This window comes from Hemitrygon akajei, chromosome 21 (assembly GCF_048418815.1).
Source record: "Hemitrygon akajei chromosome 21, sHemAka1.3, whole genome shotgun sequence".
NCBI classification, from domain to species: Eukaryota; Metazoa; Chordata; class Chondrichthyes; order Myliobatiformes; family Dasyatidae; genus Hemitrygon; species Hemitrygon akajei.
This window is the reverse complement of record NC_133144.1, coordinates 17,681,936-17,698,091: the sequence shown is the minus strand read 5'-3', so window position 1 is coordinate 17,698,091 and position 16,156 is coordinate 17,681,936. Positions and strand designations below refer to the sequence as shown.

The 16,156-nt window shown below is 38.6% G+C and overlaps 1 protein-coding gene across 1 annotated transcript in view; it reads right to left on the bottom strand.

Moving 5' to 3' along the window:
- LOC140714122 (fibrillin-1-like) overlaps positions 1 to 16,156 on the bottom strand; it is a 410,633-nt gene that overhangs the window by 369,221 nt on the left and 25,256 nt on the right. Inside the window, exon 5 of the mRNA XM_073024910.1 lies at positions 15,988 to 16,083. Coding sequence (XP_072881011.1) covers positions 15,988 to 16,083 — 96 coding nt within the window. The remainder of the gene's footprint in view (positions 1 to 15,987; positions 16,084 to 16,156) is intronic.

Here is a 16,156-nt window from a genome sequence, read left to right as displayed (position 1 = left end):
GCCACTACTGTGGCTATACTGAAAAGTGAAACTACAACTGAGCCCAGAAATGATGCAAAGAGTGCAGATTTGCAACAAACCACGGAGGAATCAAACACAAAGTAGCGAGTAATGCCTTGGTATCTAATGGCCTTACAGGGACTGGTGATATGATTGTAAGCTTTCTATAATTCTAGTTCAGGTAAAGACTAAGAAGAGTAACAAGACAGTGATTACTTATGCTTTACTAGATCAGGAAAGTACAGTAGTGTTCTGTACAGTGAGCTTCATGAACAAGCACAACCTGACAGGAAAAGGAAAATGCAGTCTCTTACACACGATGGGTCAAGAGAAGGTTGTGAGTAGCTATGTCATTTCAGGATTGGAAGTGGCTGGCTTAGATAGTGAAAATCTATACACAGGAACACATGCCTGTCTACAAAGGGAACATTTCTCATCAGAGAGATTTTCAGGAATGGTGTCTTTTGTTGACCACTCAATTAGGTACGCTTAAGTTTCATTACTTCAAGATTGTATGTTTGCTAATTGCTAATAAAGGACTGAATACATATCGACTTTTGGAACAATCATTATTGGAGCTGAGAGTGAGACATACAAATACAACAAATCTGTGGGGATTACCAGCAACAGCAATTTGGCTTGGTTAGAATTGACCGCTATAACAAGCAATAGATAAAGCAGGTGGGAAAGGATGGTGGGCAAGGCAACTACTGAGGTTTAAATTTAAAGGGCATTAAGAGTCTATAATGATCATAGTATTGCTGGGCTTTCATTGTACTAGCACTCTGTTGTAATGGCTGTATACAAGGGATAATCAGGTGCCTCCAATATCCATGCACTGAAGTACTGTGACCATAGAATTATATTAAGTAACTGCTACTTCTCAAGAAAGCAGTCATGTGAACTCCTAGGATAATTTGCAATGATTTCAAGGTGGCGTGTCCCATAGTTGACCAAATCTCTAGCACTGAATGGAAACCTCACTATTCATAAAGACCTCCAAATTCTAATATAGATCCCAAAGTGCAATTGATTAAGCCAAAAAGCAGGTAGTGGTATCAAAATTCCACCACAAATAATTTCCTCTAAGTACAGAGTATCGATAATCCTGGCAGAGCTGTGGTGAGCGGCAAACCTGGATTAATCCCAAGGCTAGGAAACAGTGACAGTGACTTTGATCTCAAACTGTGACTTGATGGCATAATTGATAGTATCTCAGTGGCAACTATCTTAAACATTTACCTCCACAGTTACCACTCTATAAGTTGAAATTTTGCCAAGTTGAACAAATAGATAAGAGCATGGTTGATGGAACATAATGTAGAAAATAGGACATCTTTAGCTTACATAAAAAACAGGTGGAATCAGAATTGTTTATTATTGTCACACATACTGAGATAGTGAAAATCTTGTCATGTTTACAGTGCATACAGATCAAATCATTACTAGTGCATTGAAGTAGAACAATAACAATGCAGAATAAAGTATGACAGGTACAGAGCAAGTGTAGCACGAGTAAACAATAAGCTGCAAGATCATTGGGAGGTAGATTGGAAGTGACCATTTTATCGTATTAGAGAACCATTTACTTGTCTTATAACAGTGAAGAAGCAGCTATCCTTGAGCCAGTGATACAAGCTTTCAGGCTTTTTATCTTCTACCTGAAGGAAGAGAGTTTGTCCAGTGTGGGTGGGGTTTTTGATTATGCAGGCTAATTTTAAGTTAGAGATAGAACAGACTCTGTAGAACATGCAGACATCTGAGGACTCAATGTTATGAAAAACCAGTGTTAAGAATAATTATGGCAGAGGTGTTACTGCCTATCCTTACTGATTTTGGTCTGTTGGTCAAGAAGTCAAGGACCCAGTTACAGAAGGATTGGCATTAACTCTCATGGTCCAGAGTTTGGTGATGAGTTTGCTTGGAATAATAGCATAGCTATTGTCAATAAATAGTCTGATGTAGGTGCCTTTACTATCATGATGCTTCAGAATGTGGTGTCTGGAAGGTGGCATCAACCTGTTTCAGCAATACGTGAATTGCAGTGGGCCGAGCTTATCTGGAAGCCTGGAGTTGATGTGTGAAATGACCAGCCTCTCCAAGCACTTCATGATGGTGCATGTCAAAGCCACTGGATGATAGTTGTTAAGGCACTTTATCTTATTTTACTTAGGTACTGTGAAGCAGGGAGGTTAAACATGTCTGCAAATACTCTGACCAGCCGATCTACACAAGATCAAAAAACAATGTCAGGAATGTATCTGTGCTTGATGCTTCCCGCTGATTCACTCTCCGAAGACTGACCTTACATCCACAATGATGACTATAGGTTCAATGCATTGGAAGCTGTCGGGGCAGGTGGTGACATACCCATTCCCTTCTGTTCAAAACATGCATAGAATGCATTAAGCTCATTGGGAGCTGACCAACATCACTTTGTAACCCGTTATTGCATGCAAGTCTTGCCACAACTAACAGGTTGGTCTGGGACTTTATTTTGGACTGGTACTGTCTCCTAACATCTCTGATAGCTTTAGCGATTGTATCTTTGTTTCTTGTAAAGGTCAGGGCCACCAGGTTGAATGCTGAAAACCTAGGGTTCAGTAGGGAATGGATCTCCCAGTTCATCCATGTTTATTGATTGGCAACACACAGATTTGGTACACAGTCCTCAGAACATTTACTGATAAACTTCATGATGGTGCTGACATACTACTCAAGGCTAGCAGATGAGGCTTTGAACATGGACCAGTCTACCAAATCAAAGCAGTCATGCAGAAGCTCACATTTCCTCAGACCAGCAACATATGACTTTTTCTTACTAGATCCTGTATTTGTTTTGTCAGTAATAGAGTATAAATGACATTCAAAGGGACCTGACTCATACAGAATTGGAACAGACTATTTGCCCATCAAGTAAATGTCATCCATCATTCACCCATTTTCTCCCCCCCCCCCCCCGCACTACAGAGATTATACTAGTCATCTACAAGCAATTTATAGTGGCTAATGCTTTTGATATAGTAGTTACCCGAATCTAAGGAAAATGTGAAAATACAGTAACAGCACCAAAAATCAAGCTTGAGCCTGTCACTGGAGCTACGAAGCAATAGCACTACAAACATGCTACTGTGCAAGATGTGCCCAAACACACATTTTCAAAGGCCAACATAAAGGCACAGCAGGCGACTAAAACAACAAACAGTATGTTAGGATGTATTACAAAAGGGTTTAGATACAGGAGTAAGGAAGTCTTGTTGCAAATGTATAGGGCACCTGTAGTATTTCCTGCAGTTTGCCCAAGAACATACTTGCAAAAAGGAAATGTAACGAAGATTCACTGGACTGGATCCAGGGCCATCAGGTTTACTCCACGAGACAACAAATAGATTGGGAACGTACTCTAGAGAGTTTACAGGAAATCACATTAATACTCTATGCTGTTAAAGATCTTGAGGAGCTAGATGCCAGGAGGATATTACCTCCGAATATGAACTGTAGGACCAGTGGCATTTGAGAATAAAGCATGGGGCATTTAGGACTGAGACAAGGAAAATTTCTTCACTTGGATAACAGCAAACCATTGGAATTCTTGGTGCCAGACGGCAGTGCCAGATTTTACATCAGGTTTTATTTAAAACAGAGATTAATAGATTTCTGGATACTGAGTGAATCAGTTGATGTGGAGGTGGTGCTAGGAAAGGGTGCCGAGGTACATCAGCAATGACCTTAATGGATTGCAGAACAGGCTCAAAACGCAAGGTGTCTTATTCCTCCTCCAATTTCATGTTTTGAGATAGGAATTTAGATCCCTGAAATCATATCATCTGGTTTAAATCCTTATAGCTTATCAACAATACTACATAGACACCCATGATAAATAGCTCACAATTTTCTGAAAGGCCACTGAAAAGTCAGTAGAAGCATCAGATTTAATATGAACTGAGGATCAGAGGACACAAGCTGCAAGGGTATAAGTATCTCTCTAAAAGCATGAAGCTGCAGAGGAAATACGAAAAGCAAGTTAGTCTGAGAGTTGAAAGTGAAATTGTGATGCGGAGTTGTTTCTTGACAAGATCCCTTCCAATTGTGCTGACTGCACTACCTAATTATGCAGATATTGTAACCTTGAATGAAAAGTTATGCCAAGATCCAGACAAATGTCAGAAACATGAAAAACAATGAAATAAATATTCCCAAGTATTTAACTAATGTTCAAGGCAATGATTTATGTATTTTTAATGTTCTGAATGTACTTAGCCTTATTCTTTACATTATCACTTTACCTGGAATTCCCTAGCAAAGGAAGCTGTGAACCTCAAGTACCTGAATAAATTTGATGTACACAGACTTCCAAGCACAAAGGCATCAAGAGATTTGGGAGGAGCTGGAATATGACAGAGACAGAAGATCACCCATGATTAAACTGAATGACCTTTAATTTTTCCATATTCCCATTTGAATTTTTGGGATTATTCATGGAGTTGATTTTATGTTACCTTGAGCAAGTAAAAGGCAACTGTACTACCTTAAAATGTGTCTAAGTGGCAAGGGTCCAACAAATATATTTTTGATTAACCAGTGTAAATATATTTTAAATCAAGCAACCATGCAGCTTACAGAATCAGATTAGCCCACGACTTTGAATGCTCCCAGAATTTTCAAGCAAAGTTACTAGAAGAAATTGCAAAACTTCCATACCAGCCATTGCCCTCACTTTTATTCTCACCATACATCACAGCATCAAAATGGTTGTTGTGATGCATCTTGTGTGTTAATATAATGGTAGTGCTTGTCGCTCTCACTTTCAGCTTCCACTGCTGGCTGGAAATCTCGTGAAAAGGAGAGCTAAATGTGCAAGTCTCTCCCTACCAGTACCTCGTCTCTACAATAGCTGGCCTTGTGTACTGTCTCCTCACTGATGACACACAGAAGCTGAACTGCTGGGGGGGTGGGGGTGGGGGAGAGGAGGTCTGGCCCCTGCACACATAGCATGCAGAAACACCGGTGTGTGGACATGCCCTTGTGCGCATGAACCAGATCCCCAGCTAATGGTTAATAGCCCCACTGCCTTGTGGGGAGTATCTAGAGAAACAAAGGCTACAGGAGTAAACCTAGACAGCAAATCCGGAGTGGAGCCCCTAAGGCGGCTGGATGTCATTGAACATCCTTCCAGCAGCTCCTGTAGCCAAGCTGGTGCCAAACGTACTGCTTAATAAGCTTTCCTTTGGTCTACACTGGTGAGGCCAAGAGGGGGAACTTGATGACTGGGCATCTCAGGATCTCCATACCTTCTGCCCAGACTTGTGACGATCATCATCACCCATTGTTCTTTGAGATAGACGGATGTCAACCACATCACTGATATGGCATTTATAGCTGTATTAATATACATCCTGGGGATTGAAATGAATGCTTCCATATCTCCTATGATGATAATGCATCGCAAATTATTTCCAAAAACCACAAAAAATTCTAAAGCTGCCATGCATCCAAGTCAAAGGCCCTTTTGCCGAACAGCTCACTAATCTCATGGTTATTAAAAAGCAAAAAGTGAAATAAAAACAAAATACTGTAAATCAACCCGGATAAGTGTGAGGTGGTACACTTTGGAAGGACAAACTCCAAGGCAAAGTACAAAGTAAATGGCAGGATACTTGGTAGTGTGGAGGAGCAGCGGGATCTGGGGGTACATGTCCACAGATCCCTGAAAGTTATCTCACAGGTAGATAGGGTAATTAAGAAAGCTTATGGGGTGTTAGCTTTCATAAATCAAGGGATAGAGTTTAAGAGTCACGATGTAATGATGCAGCTTTATAAAACTCTGGTTAGGCCACACTTGGAGTACTGTGTTCATTTCTGGTCGCCTCACTATAGGAAGGATGTGGAAGCATTGGAAAGGGTACAGAGGAGATTTACCAGGATGCTGCCTGGTTTAGAGAGTATGGATTATGATCAGAGATTAAGTGAGCTAGGGCTTTACTCTTTGGAGAGAAGGAGGATGAGAGGAGACATGATAGAGGTGTACAAGATATTAAGAGGAATAGACAGAGTGGACAGCCAGCACTTCTTCCCCAGGGCACCACTGCTCACTACAAGAGGACATGGCTTTAAGGTAAGGGGAGGGAAGTTCAAGGAGGATATTAGAGGAAGGTTTTTTACTCAGAGTGGTTGGTGTGTGGAATGCACTGCCTGAGTCAGTGGTGGAGGTAGATACACTAGTGAAGTTTAAGAAACTAATAGACAGGTATATGGAGGAATTTAAGGTGGGGGGTTATATGGGAGGCAGGGTTTGAGGATCGGCACAACATTGTGGGCTGAAGGGCCTGTAATGTGCTGTACTATTCTATGTTCTAAATCATATCAGGCAGCATTAGGTCAATGGACATTATCATGTCTTCTTCATCATCACTGTTATCCATTTTCTATTGGGTCTATTCTGTCATAGATATTTCTTGTTCTCCCAACCCTCCCCTTCTCTAAACTTAAAACAAGCATGTTTTCTAACTTTACGCAGTTGCAATTAGAAGTCATGGCCTAAAACCTTAACACAATTTCTCTCTCTCTCTATAAATACTGAACATTTGTGGTACTTTCTGTTTTAAAGTCATGGATCTTTCAGATTTTAGTCTATATGCTTAATTCAATATAGTCTCCAATTGCACCAAGCCCAAACAATACAGTGCCTATAAAAAAGTATTCACCCCCCACCCCCCAAAAGTTTTCATATTTTATTGTTTTAAAACATTGAATCACAGTGTTGGCCTTTTTTTTACACTGATCAACTGAAAAAGACTTTCATATCAAAGTGAAAAAGATCTCTACAAAGTCTTCTAAATTATTTACAAATATAAAACACAATAATTGATCACATAAGTATTCACCGCCTTTAATATGACACACCAAATCACACAGTGAGTGGCACAGCAGTGTTGTGGTTAGCACAACACTTTACAGTACAGGTGACTCGGGTATAATTCCTGCCACTGCCTGTAAAGAATTTGTATGTTCTCCCCGTGACCACATGAGCTTTCTCCAGATGTGCCGGTTTCCTCCCACAGTGCAAAGACATACCAGTTGGTAGGTTAATTGGTCATTGTAAATTGTCCCATGATTAGGCTAAGATTAAATTGAGAAATTGCTGGCTTGAAGGGTCACAAGGGCCTATTCCATGTTGTATCGCAATCAATAAATAAATAAATAATCACTGGTGCAGCCAATTGGTTTTAAAAGCCACAGAATTACTTCAATGGAGGTCTGCTTTTGGAGACCTGTGCACAGTCAAGGTGTTTTAATCGATTATAGTAAAAATACACCTGTATCTGGAAGCTCCTACTGCTGGTGAGTCAGCATCCTGGCAAAAACAACACCATGACGACAAAAAAACACTCCAAGGAACTCCGTGAAAAGATTATTGAAAACCACAAGTCAAGAAATGGATACAAGAAGATTTCCAAGTCTCTGATTATTCCTTGAAGTACAGTTAAGTCAATCATCAAGAAATAGAAAGAATATGACACTGCTGCAAATCTGCCTAGAGCAGGCCATCCTCAAAAGCTGACTGACCGTGCAAGACAGGGATGAGTGAGGGAGGCCACCAAGAGACCTATGACAGCTCAGCTTCAGCAGCTGAGATGGCAGAGACAGCACATGCAACAACTGTTGTCCAGTGTTTCACCAGTCACAGCTTTATTGGAGAGCGGCAAAGAGAAAGCCACTGTTGGTAAAAAAAAACTCATGATATCTTGGCTAGAGTTTGTCAGAAGGCATGTGGGAGACTCAGGAAGTCAGCACGAAGACTATTCTTTTTAGCCATCAGACTAAACACCATACATCAAAAACACTCCATCCCTACAGTGAGGCATGATGGCAGCTGCATCATGCTGTGGGGATGCTTCACTGCAGAAGGCCTGGAAAGCTTGTAAAGGTAGAGGGAAAAATGAATGCAGCAAAATACTGGGATATTTTGGAGGAAAACCTGATGCAGTCTGTAAGAGAACTGCGACTTGGGAGAAGATTCCTTTTCCAGCAAGACAATGACCCAAGAATAACGCCAAAGCTACACAAGAATGGCTTAAAAACAACAAAGTTAATATCCTGGAGTGGCCAATTCAGAGTCCAAACCTCAATCCAATTGAGAATTTGTAGCTGGTCTTGAAAAGGGCTGTTCACTCACAATCCCCATGTAATCTGACACAGCTTGAGCAATTTTGGACAGAAGAATGGGGAAAAATTGCATCGTCCAGATGTGCAAAGCTAATAGAGACCTATCCACACAGACTCAAGGTTGTAATTGCTGCCAAAGTGGCACCTACTAAATACTGATTTGAAGGGGATAAGTAATTATGCAATCAATGATTTTGTGTTTAATAATTGTAATACATTTAAACTAATTTGTAGAAATTGACACAAAAGAGTCTTTTTTATTGATCAGTGTCAAAAAAGCCAAATTAAATCCACTGTGATTCAATGCTGAATAAAACATGCTAACTTCCAGGGTGGGGTGGGAGAGTGTGAAATTTTTTTATAGGCACTGTACATTGCACTCTTCTTCCCCATGTTCTTTTTAGTTTATTTACAGCTTTTACAAGTGCAATCTGAGGTGCTCCAAAAGCTGAGACTAACTAGGTTGTTCAAATTTTATGTACAAGTGCTCTGAAATCTGACACAGTCTTTTTCCTGGAAACTTCAGAAACTGCAGCTTCCCTTTCTTTCACCTGCTCCTATTAAGATAAATGATATTGATTACTTTGTAAGATTGGCAGAGCAATGGATTTAATCTTAGTAGAAGGTGATGCACTTTGGGAGTACTTACAAGGGTAGGATGTGGGAATTGAGGGGAACATATAGACCTTGTACAATACATCCTGAAAGTGGTAGCCCAGGTATATAAGGTGAAAACATATGGAATTCAATGCCTTGGCAAATGAAATCAAAACAGGGAGATTGAGGAAGGTTACATGCTGCTAGTGGTGGTGGTAGAGGCAGATACATATGGGAGACTCTTTGACAGGCACATAGATGAATGAAAATGGAGGGTTATGTGAGAGGGAAGTTGTAGATTGACACTGGAGTAGGTTAAAAGTCAGCACAGCACTGTGAACTGAAGGGTTAGTATTATGCTGAACTGTTTTATGTTATACTATAATTTTACAAACACATTAAGTATAGCACAGCTTTCGTACTGTGAGGTTCTACTTGCCACATTATTGCAGGAGGTGAATGCATTTGAAAGGGGGCAAACAAGATGCCTGGGATGATACATTTCAATTATGAAAGAATTGACAGGTTGTCTTAGTATTTCTTTTGACTAAAGGCTGTAGGAGGATGATTGAGGTATTAAAAACATGGACAAAGATAGGATAGGTAATAGGAACATAGCATATGTATTTAATACTAGAGGGATGAGTTTAAGGCATAGGATAAAAGGGATATAATGATGAACTTAATTACAAATATTTCAATTAATATTCCAGACTTACTTTTCCATAACTTCAAGCATGAAATCCTGTTGCTCTATTATTTTCTTCCAATCTATAAATTTGAGAATTGTGAATAACCTCTGCTTTAAACTTACTGTACTAATCTTGGTGTAGTTCTATAAACCAATTGTTTGTATCTGATTTAAACCATATTGTAGGGTTTACCAGTTATTTTTAGATTAAGGCTCATGTCATAGTTGAACTGGATTGTGACCAAATTCCTTCCTTTGCAGCAACAGGGACTGTTGTTTAGTAGGTTGTTGTTAAGCAGATAATCTTTGACTATATGCTTTATGATCAAATCTATTATTTTCCTATTGAACTTCAGTAAGCCTATGTTTATTCTTTCCTTCATTCTCACTGAGGATTGCTCACTTCTGGTTCTTTGAACTGAGATGGAAGATCATGGAAGCATGACTTACTCTAGTGATTTTAACATCAATTACTTTTGACTGAAACTTTCAAAGTCTTTGTGCTATTCTGATGGAAAGCAGTATTCTATTAAGACTGAACATTAAATCAACATCTCTAAGGTGGCAATAAGAGATGTCACTGTACTTTATGTAATAGAAGAATTAAATCAAGAAGCATATTTTTACTCCATGCAAAGTATAGGGGAAAAAAATTGAAATTCTGCTTCTCCACATACCATCCAAAAAAATTACAGGTACAGGATCAACTGAAAATTTCCTAAAATAAGTTTTGTCAACATAAAGATCACAAGACTTTACTTCTAAATAATACAACTAGATCAGATAATCAGTTCAAGGAGGAAAATAAATACTACCTAGCAATGAATAGGACATGGCTTTACAACTTCCATTGTCTGTAAATCTCCATTTACTGAGTCTCAGCTGATGACCAAATAATGGTTTGGATTTTACTGCTATATGATAAAAGAATCAGGATTAACTTTTCACCTGAGATTAAACCAACTTCAGAAATTTCCACACACATCAAAATCTAGAAGTTACTGGTCAATGATTCAGTGTTTCTCTCCGGGTCATCTGATGTTTCCAATATTTAAATGAATAATGGAATTAATTAGGCAGAATGCCTTTGTGTTAACTGCCCAGTATAAGATAACTTACCCAAAGGTTAAACACAAGATCTAGAGAGCCACTGGAATGCTTTGGTATTAATGTTTTAAAATTATGGTACAAGACACTGCAGATTTAAAGAATTTACTCATTTTAAAAAGATTTTCAAAAATTTCCTAGAACTTATCAATTAAAAACCAAGATGGCCCAACTAGAAACAAATTCAATGTTAACTAGGGCACAGAGCCAAGCAGAAAGGAGAATAAAGTGAGAAGCATTTTCTTAAAAAACAGACCAAATACTGCTCAATTTGACCCATGCTCCAGATTTTGACCCCCCCCCCCCCCAGTGGCCACAGTAACCATATGCATCCCCACAGGTCCAAACTCCTGGCTTTGTTGCCACAGTTGTCCCATGAAACAAGGTAATCTGCAAGCAGTGTCTATCAAACAGTAGGTCACCATTCCAATGGTCTTTTGACATCTTTAAAACAGATTCCAGCAAACTGCTTTTAAATGTTTCTGATGTTTGAAAGGATTTTTTTAAATAATAAAACTAGTACACTTAAAATATTGAATAAAAAACACTTATACTTGAATTTTCAACCCAGTTTGGTAAGCCTTTAAAATGGGGTTGTGCTACAAGTACTAGCTGAGGGCAAAATACATCTTCTTCCACTGGAATAAGTGTAGAATGGCCATAGTGACAAGGTACATAATTATTCTACACCTCCAGAATTTCAGAAGTACTGTAACATTAGGTCGCCAGAGAATTCATTCTGCAGTGTGAAAGACAGGAACACATTAAGCTGCAAAGAGCACCTCACTGGTAACACGTACAAGCTGGAGGAACTCAGCAGGTCGGACAACATCTGTGGAAACCAGCAGTCAACGTTTTGGGCCGAGACCCTTCATCAGGACTGAAGAGGGAGGGGGCAGGGGCCCTATAAAGAAGGTAGGGGAGGGTGGGAAGGAGAAGGCTGGTAGGTGCCAGGTGAAAAACCAGAGGAAAGATCAAAGGGTGGGGGAGGGGAAGCAGGGAGGGGATAGCTTGAACATTGAATTCTCCAATTTCCGGTAATTCCCTCCCTCTCCCTTCCCCCATCCCAGTTTCACTCTGCCTCCTCCTCCAGCTGTCTATCACCTCTCTCATGATTCTGCCTTCTACTACACAGTGCTTTCCTCTTACATTCCTTCTTCACCTTTCCTACCTATCCCCTCCCCTACCCCTTGATCTTCCCTCTGATTGTTTTTTTACCTAGCACCTACCAGCCTTCTCCTTCCCACCCTCCCCCATCTTCTTTATAGGGCCCCTACCCCCTCCCTCTTCAGTCCTGATGAAGGGTCTCGGCCCGAAACATTGACTGCTCGTTTCCACAGATGCTGTCCGACCTGCTGAGTTCCTCCAGCTTGTTGTACATGTTGCTTTGACCACAGCATCTGCAGTGCACTTAGTGTTTACCTCACTGGTAGTTATTTACAATACCACTAGCTAGACAAACGATTCATCTAAATATAATTAAAACTTGAAGAACCGTGCCCATCTACTTAAAAATTGATTAAACATCAAAAATAAATTGTTTGACCCTGATAGTCATAAATGGATAAACTCATTGCAATACCCCTAGTATAATATGATTAACTACATTAAGTACCACTATTCAATGTAATTGAATGCAGAATAAGAATGCAAGATGACAAAACTACACAACATTTTAATGAACAGATAGCCTCAGACAATTACCAATTCACATATTTTACTTGGTAGAGTTTTCCCAGGTCCAATTTCCACATATATAGCCACAAAATGACTTCAAGCTATTAGGAACAATACTTCAGAAATGAGTTATTTCCTATGCATTGCCTCTTTCAGGCAGTCAAATGTGAAAACTACAAGGCCAGAGAAAGTGTCCACCATACACATAGCAAATACTGTTCAGGTGATTTACTGTAATCCAAATTAAGCAATGACACAGAAGAGCAACCTTTCCAAGATCACAAATCATTTAAATGCACTGGAAGATATTCTGCTAACACTGTGAGCATCCCAATAATCACACCATTTGTAAAGTACTTTTAATGTCACAAAATGCTTGGAATCTCTCAAAGTAGCCATTATCATGAGCTTTGCCACACCCTGCAGAGGCAATGTATGCTAATATACATAGTAGATAACAAGGTTGAGAACATGGAACAAGCTGAATAGTGTGCATGAGAAGCAATAGGCGTTCCCAAACATCATGTGTCATTTGGTCAGTACTCCAGTACTTTCTGGTTGCCCCCAAACTGCTTAAGAATTCTAACTACCCACAACCTCTATTTGCTATGTATTTGTTATTTGTTGTGACTGTGTCAAATAACCAACATAAACATAATTGACTCGTAAAGTGCATCGCAAGTTCTGGCAAATACTAAGGGACAGAGTAGATACATACTGAAGGAACAGCTGTCTGATTGCAGTCTGCCAAGAAGCAGGTGGCAGATTTCTGCTGTAGTAGTTATAAATACCATAAAAGCATTTTCAATGAATAATTGCATTGCAGTTTAAGCCCAGATTGTGTACTTCTTTAAGATATTCTTTAGCTGATTTTAGGTACTGAGAATTAAGAGTAAACTTTGAGGTAAAGACCCAGGATATATGATTGTTTAATCCTTCAACTTTGAAGAGAGGACAGTTGTATTAATTATGAACAAATCTAATGTTTTCAATAAATGACTGAAAATTTATCAGACATAAGCCACTGAACTTGTGATGCTTCAATTACTATGTTCATTGTACAAATTGTAATAAGAAAACTGCAAATTTTAAAACCTCACTATACTTGGATAACTGCTAAAGCAGTTTGTCATCAGTATTACAGATTTATATTATATAGTGTATGTTTTATAACATCAAAATACTTTAAAATTCTTTATCAAAATGTATACATAAAATAAAACAAGTATCTAACGCTCAACAGGAACTTAACTCCTTTTTTTCTTTCCCCACCATCCATTTGAAATCAAAACCCAAGTCCCAGAAATGTAACATAAACACTTAACCTTCTAACCAATCACACGCTATTACTGAGTTATCCTTAATTATCCTGGACCACAAGATTGCACATAGAAAAATAGAGAATATGACAGTGAGCTATAAGGAGGCCACACTTGTAACATATGAGAATCTTGACAATATACAATCTCCTCCATGTTTCTCATATTTCTGAACCTGGAACACAACATTGTCAACGCTAGTATTAATGACTTAATTCTGCAAGGTATGTCAGGCAAAATACATTATCACTAATGTAGAACACAATATAGTCTTCATTTGACATCACTGGCTACTCTTTCATACTTTTGCTGATGCACCGTTAATTGTACTGCTGCCAGGCCACAGCACTAAACCTGATAACTGTGCAAAATTCATTTAAAATCAAATTCATTCTGCCTCTGAATACCAGCTCATAGGAAGATCAGTGCACTTTCACATATTAACAACATTGTACACTTTCCACTTAGGTCAACAAAACTTGTCCAGCAACAATGTGTTGAATTACTCTGTTTATTTACACAAATCTTCAATACAATGAGATGTAGAGCAAATTAGTTCTGCAAACACATTAGTTACTTTAGTCACTTTGTATAAATGCCAGCAGAATTCTTATGGGCAGCTGTACATTGATACTACTGAATACAGATCTGATGTGAAGTGTGTTTAAAAATCTCCAGATGACTCGTAAGTAAACAACAAATGAAATGGCATTTAACCAACAATTCCTCTTTACCATAAAAGCTACATCCTTTGAACCAAATAGAGGATTTAGCTTTGTAACCAGCTGATGCATCTTCCCTGGTTTACTGTCTCAGGACAAAGTGTCTCATAAAGTGTATGTAAATAGCACACTTCAATTAAAGTTTTATCACAATTCTTGCAAAGTAAACACTTTAAACACCCTAGTTATTTATGTATGAAAACAAGGATGTAAATGCCATTTTATATCAAAACATATTACTTCAGGGATGGCATCTGAAATCACTATTAGGGTGTCAACTACTGCCTACTTCTAGAGATTCTTTTATCAATCCACATCAAAAACAGGAGCAGTTGTTAAAAAGGAAGGACTTTCATAGAGTTATAGAACACTACAGCACAGAAACAGGTCATTCAGCCCATCTAGTCCATGCTGAGCTATTAACCTGCTCAGTCCCATCAACATGCGGCCGGGACTCTATATCCCTCCCATCCATGTACTGTACCTTTCCAAATTTCTCTTAAATACTGAAATCAAACCTGCATCTACCACTTCCGCTGGCAGCTCAATCCATACTCTCACCAAACACCAAGTGAAAATAGACCCCCCCTTTTGTTCCCCTTAAACATTTCACTTTTCACCCTTAAACCATGACCTCTGGTTTTAATCTCACCTAATCTCAGTGAGAAAAGCCTGCTTGCATTTACCCTATCTATACCCCTCATAATTTTGTATATCTCTATTAAATTTCCCCTCATTCCTCTACACTATAGAGAATAAAGTCCTAACCTATTCAACCTTTGAAATTGCAGCTTGTTAAACAGATGGAAAATGCAGTCAAATCATTCTTATGCTCATGGATAAGACTATTCCAGTTTGATTCAGTAGATGTTTGGCAATTTCAAAATTACCCATGTCTGACCATCCCCAGATCTACCATTACGAAAACATATCTGAGGGCAGACAAGAATTTTATCAAGCTATTGTCAGGGATAAAGGATTTTAATTATGTGAAGTCTCAAGAAGATGGAAATGTTCTCTTAAAGCAGGTCAAGAATTAATGTCTTGATATTTTCTTTCAACTTGCTAGACTTATTATGGCATGCATCAGCAACCAGAAATTACAATGTAAAATAATCAACCAACAAAAGCATCTTGGCACAAAAGGTTGTTAATATCTTCAATACACCCACAAAGGTTGCATTAAGATTCCATAGGAATGCAACTTAAAATATCCAGAACATGGGGAAAGGAGGATCATGGGACTGAACTGTATTGATCTTTCAGAACTACAGCTAAATGCTTTCTATTATCACCATTAGATTCTATAAAAAGAAAATCACTTCATTTACTACTTGTCATCCTAGTCATGTTTTGACAATTGAATTTATTGATTACAGTGAATAGTTAATATATATTCAACAGCTCCCAAAAAAAGGTAAAATAGGAAGAGCACTGCATCACACCACAACATTATTCAAATATGCATTATTATTTACTCATAGCCTAATCTCTCCATCCTGAAGGCTTTCATCTGTATTCCCTCTACTTTTGTAATATTCTTTTGGCACTATAATCAGCACAAACATAAACCACTATTCTAATTAAATAATAGAAACCAACATAACCAATGTTAGAAATAATTACAAGGCAACAGCAAATAAAATGGGAAAAACACTAACATGCTTTTAAATATTTTACCCTTGGTTAATGCATGAAGATGCTTTACCTCTTTCGCACTGTGCTCCTGTAAATCCATATGTACAAGCACAACGATTGGGAGCAACACATCTTCCATTATTCAAACACCCATTCTCACAGACAGCTGAAAAATATTTTTAATTAACAAGATTATTTAAAATCTGCTATCTTAAAAACAAATTAGTGTTTGCATACTT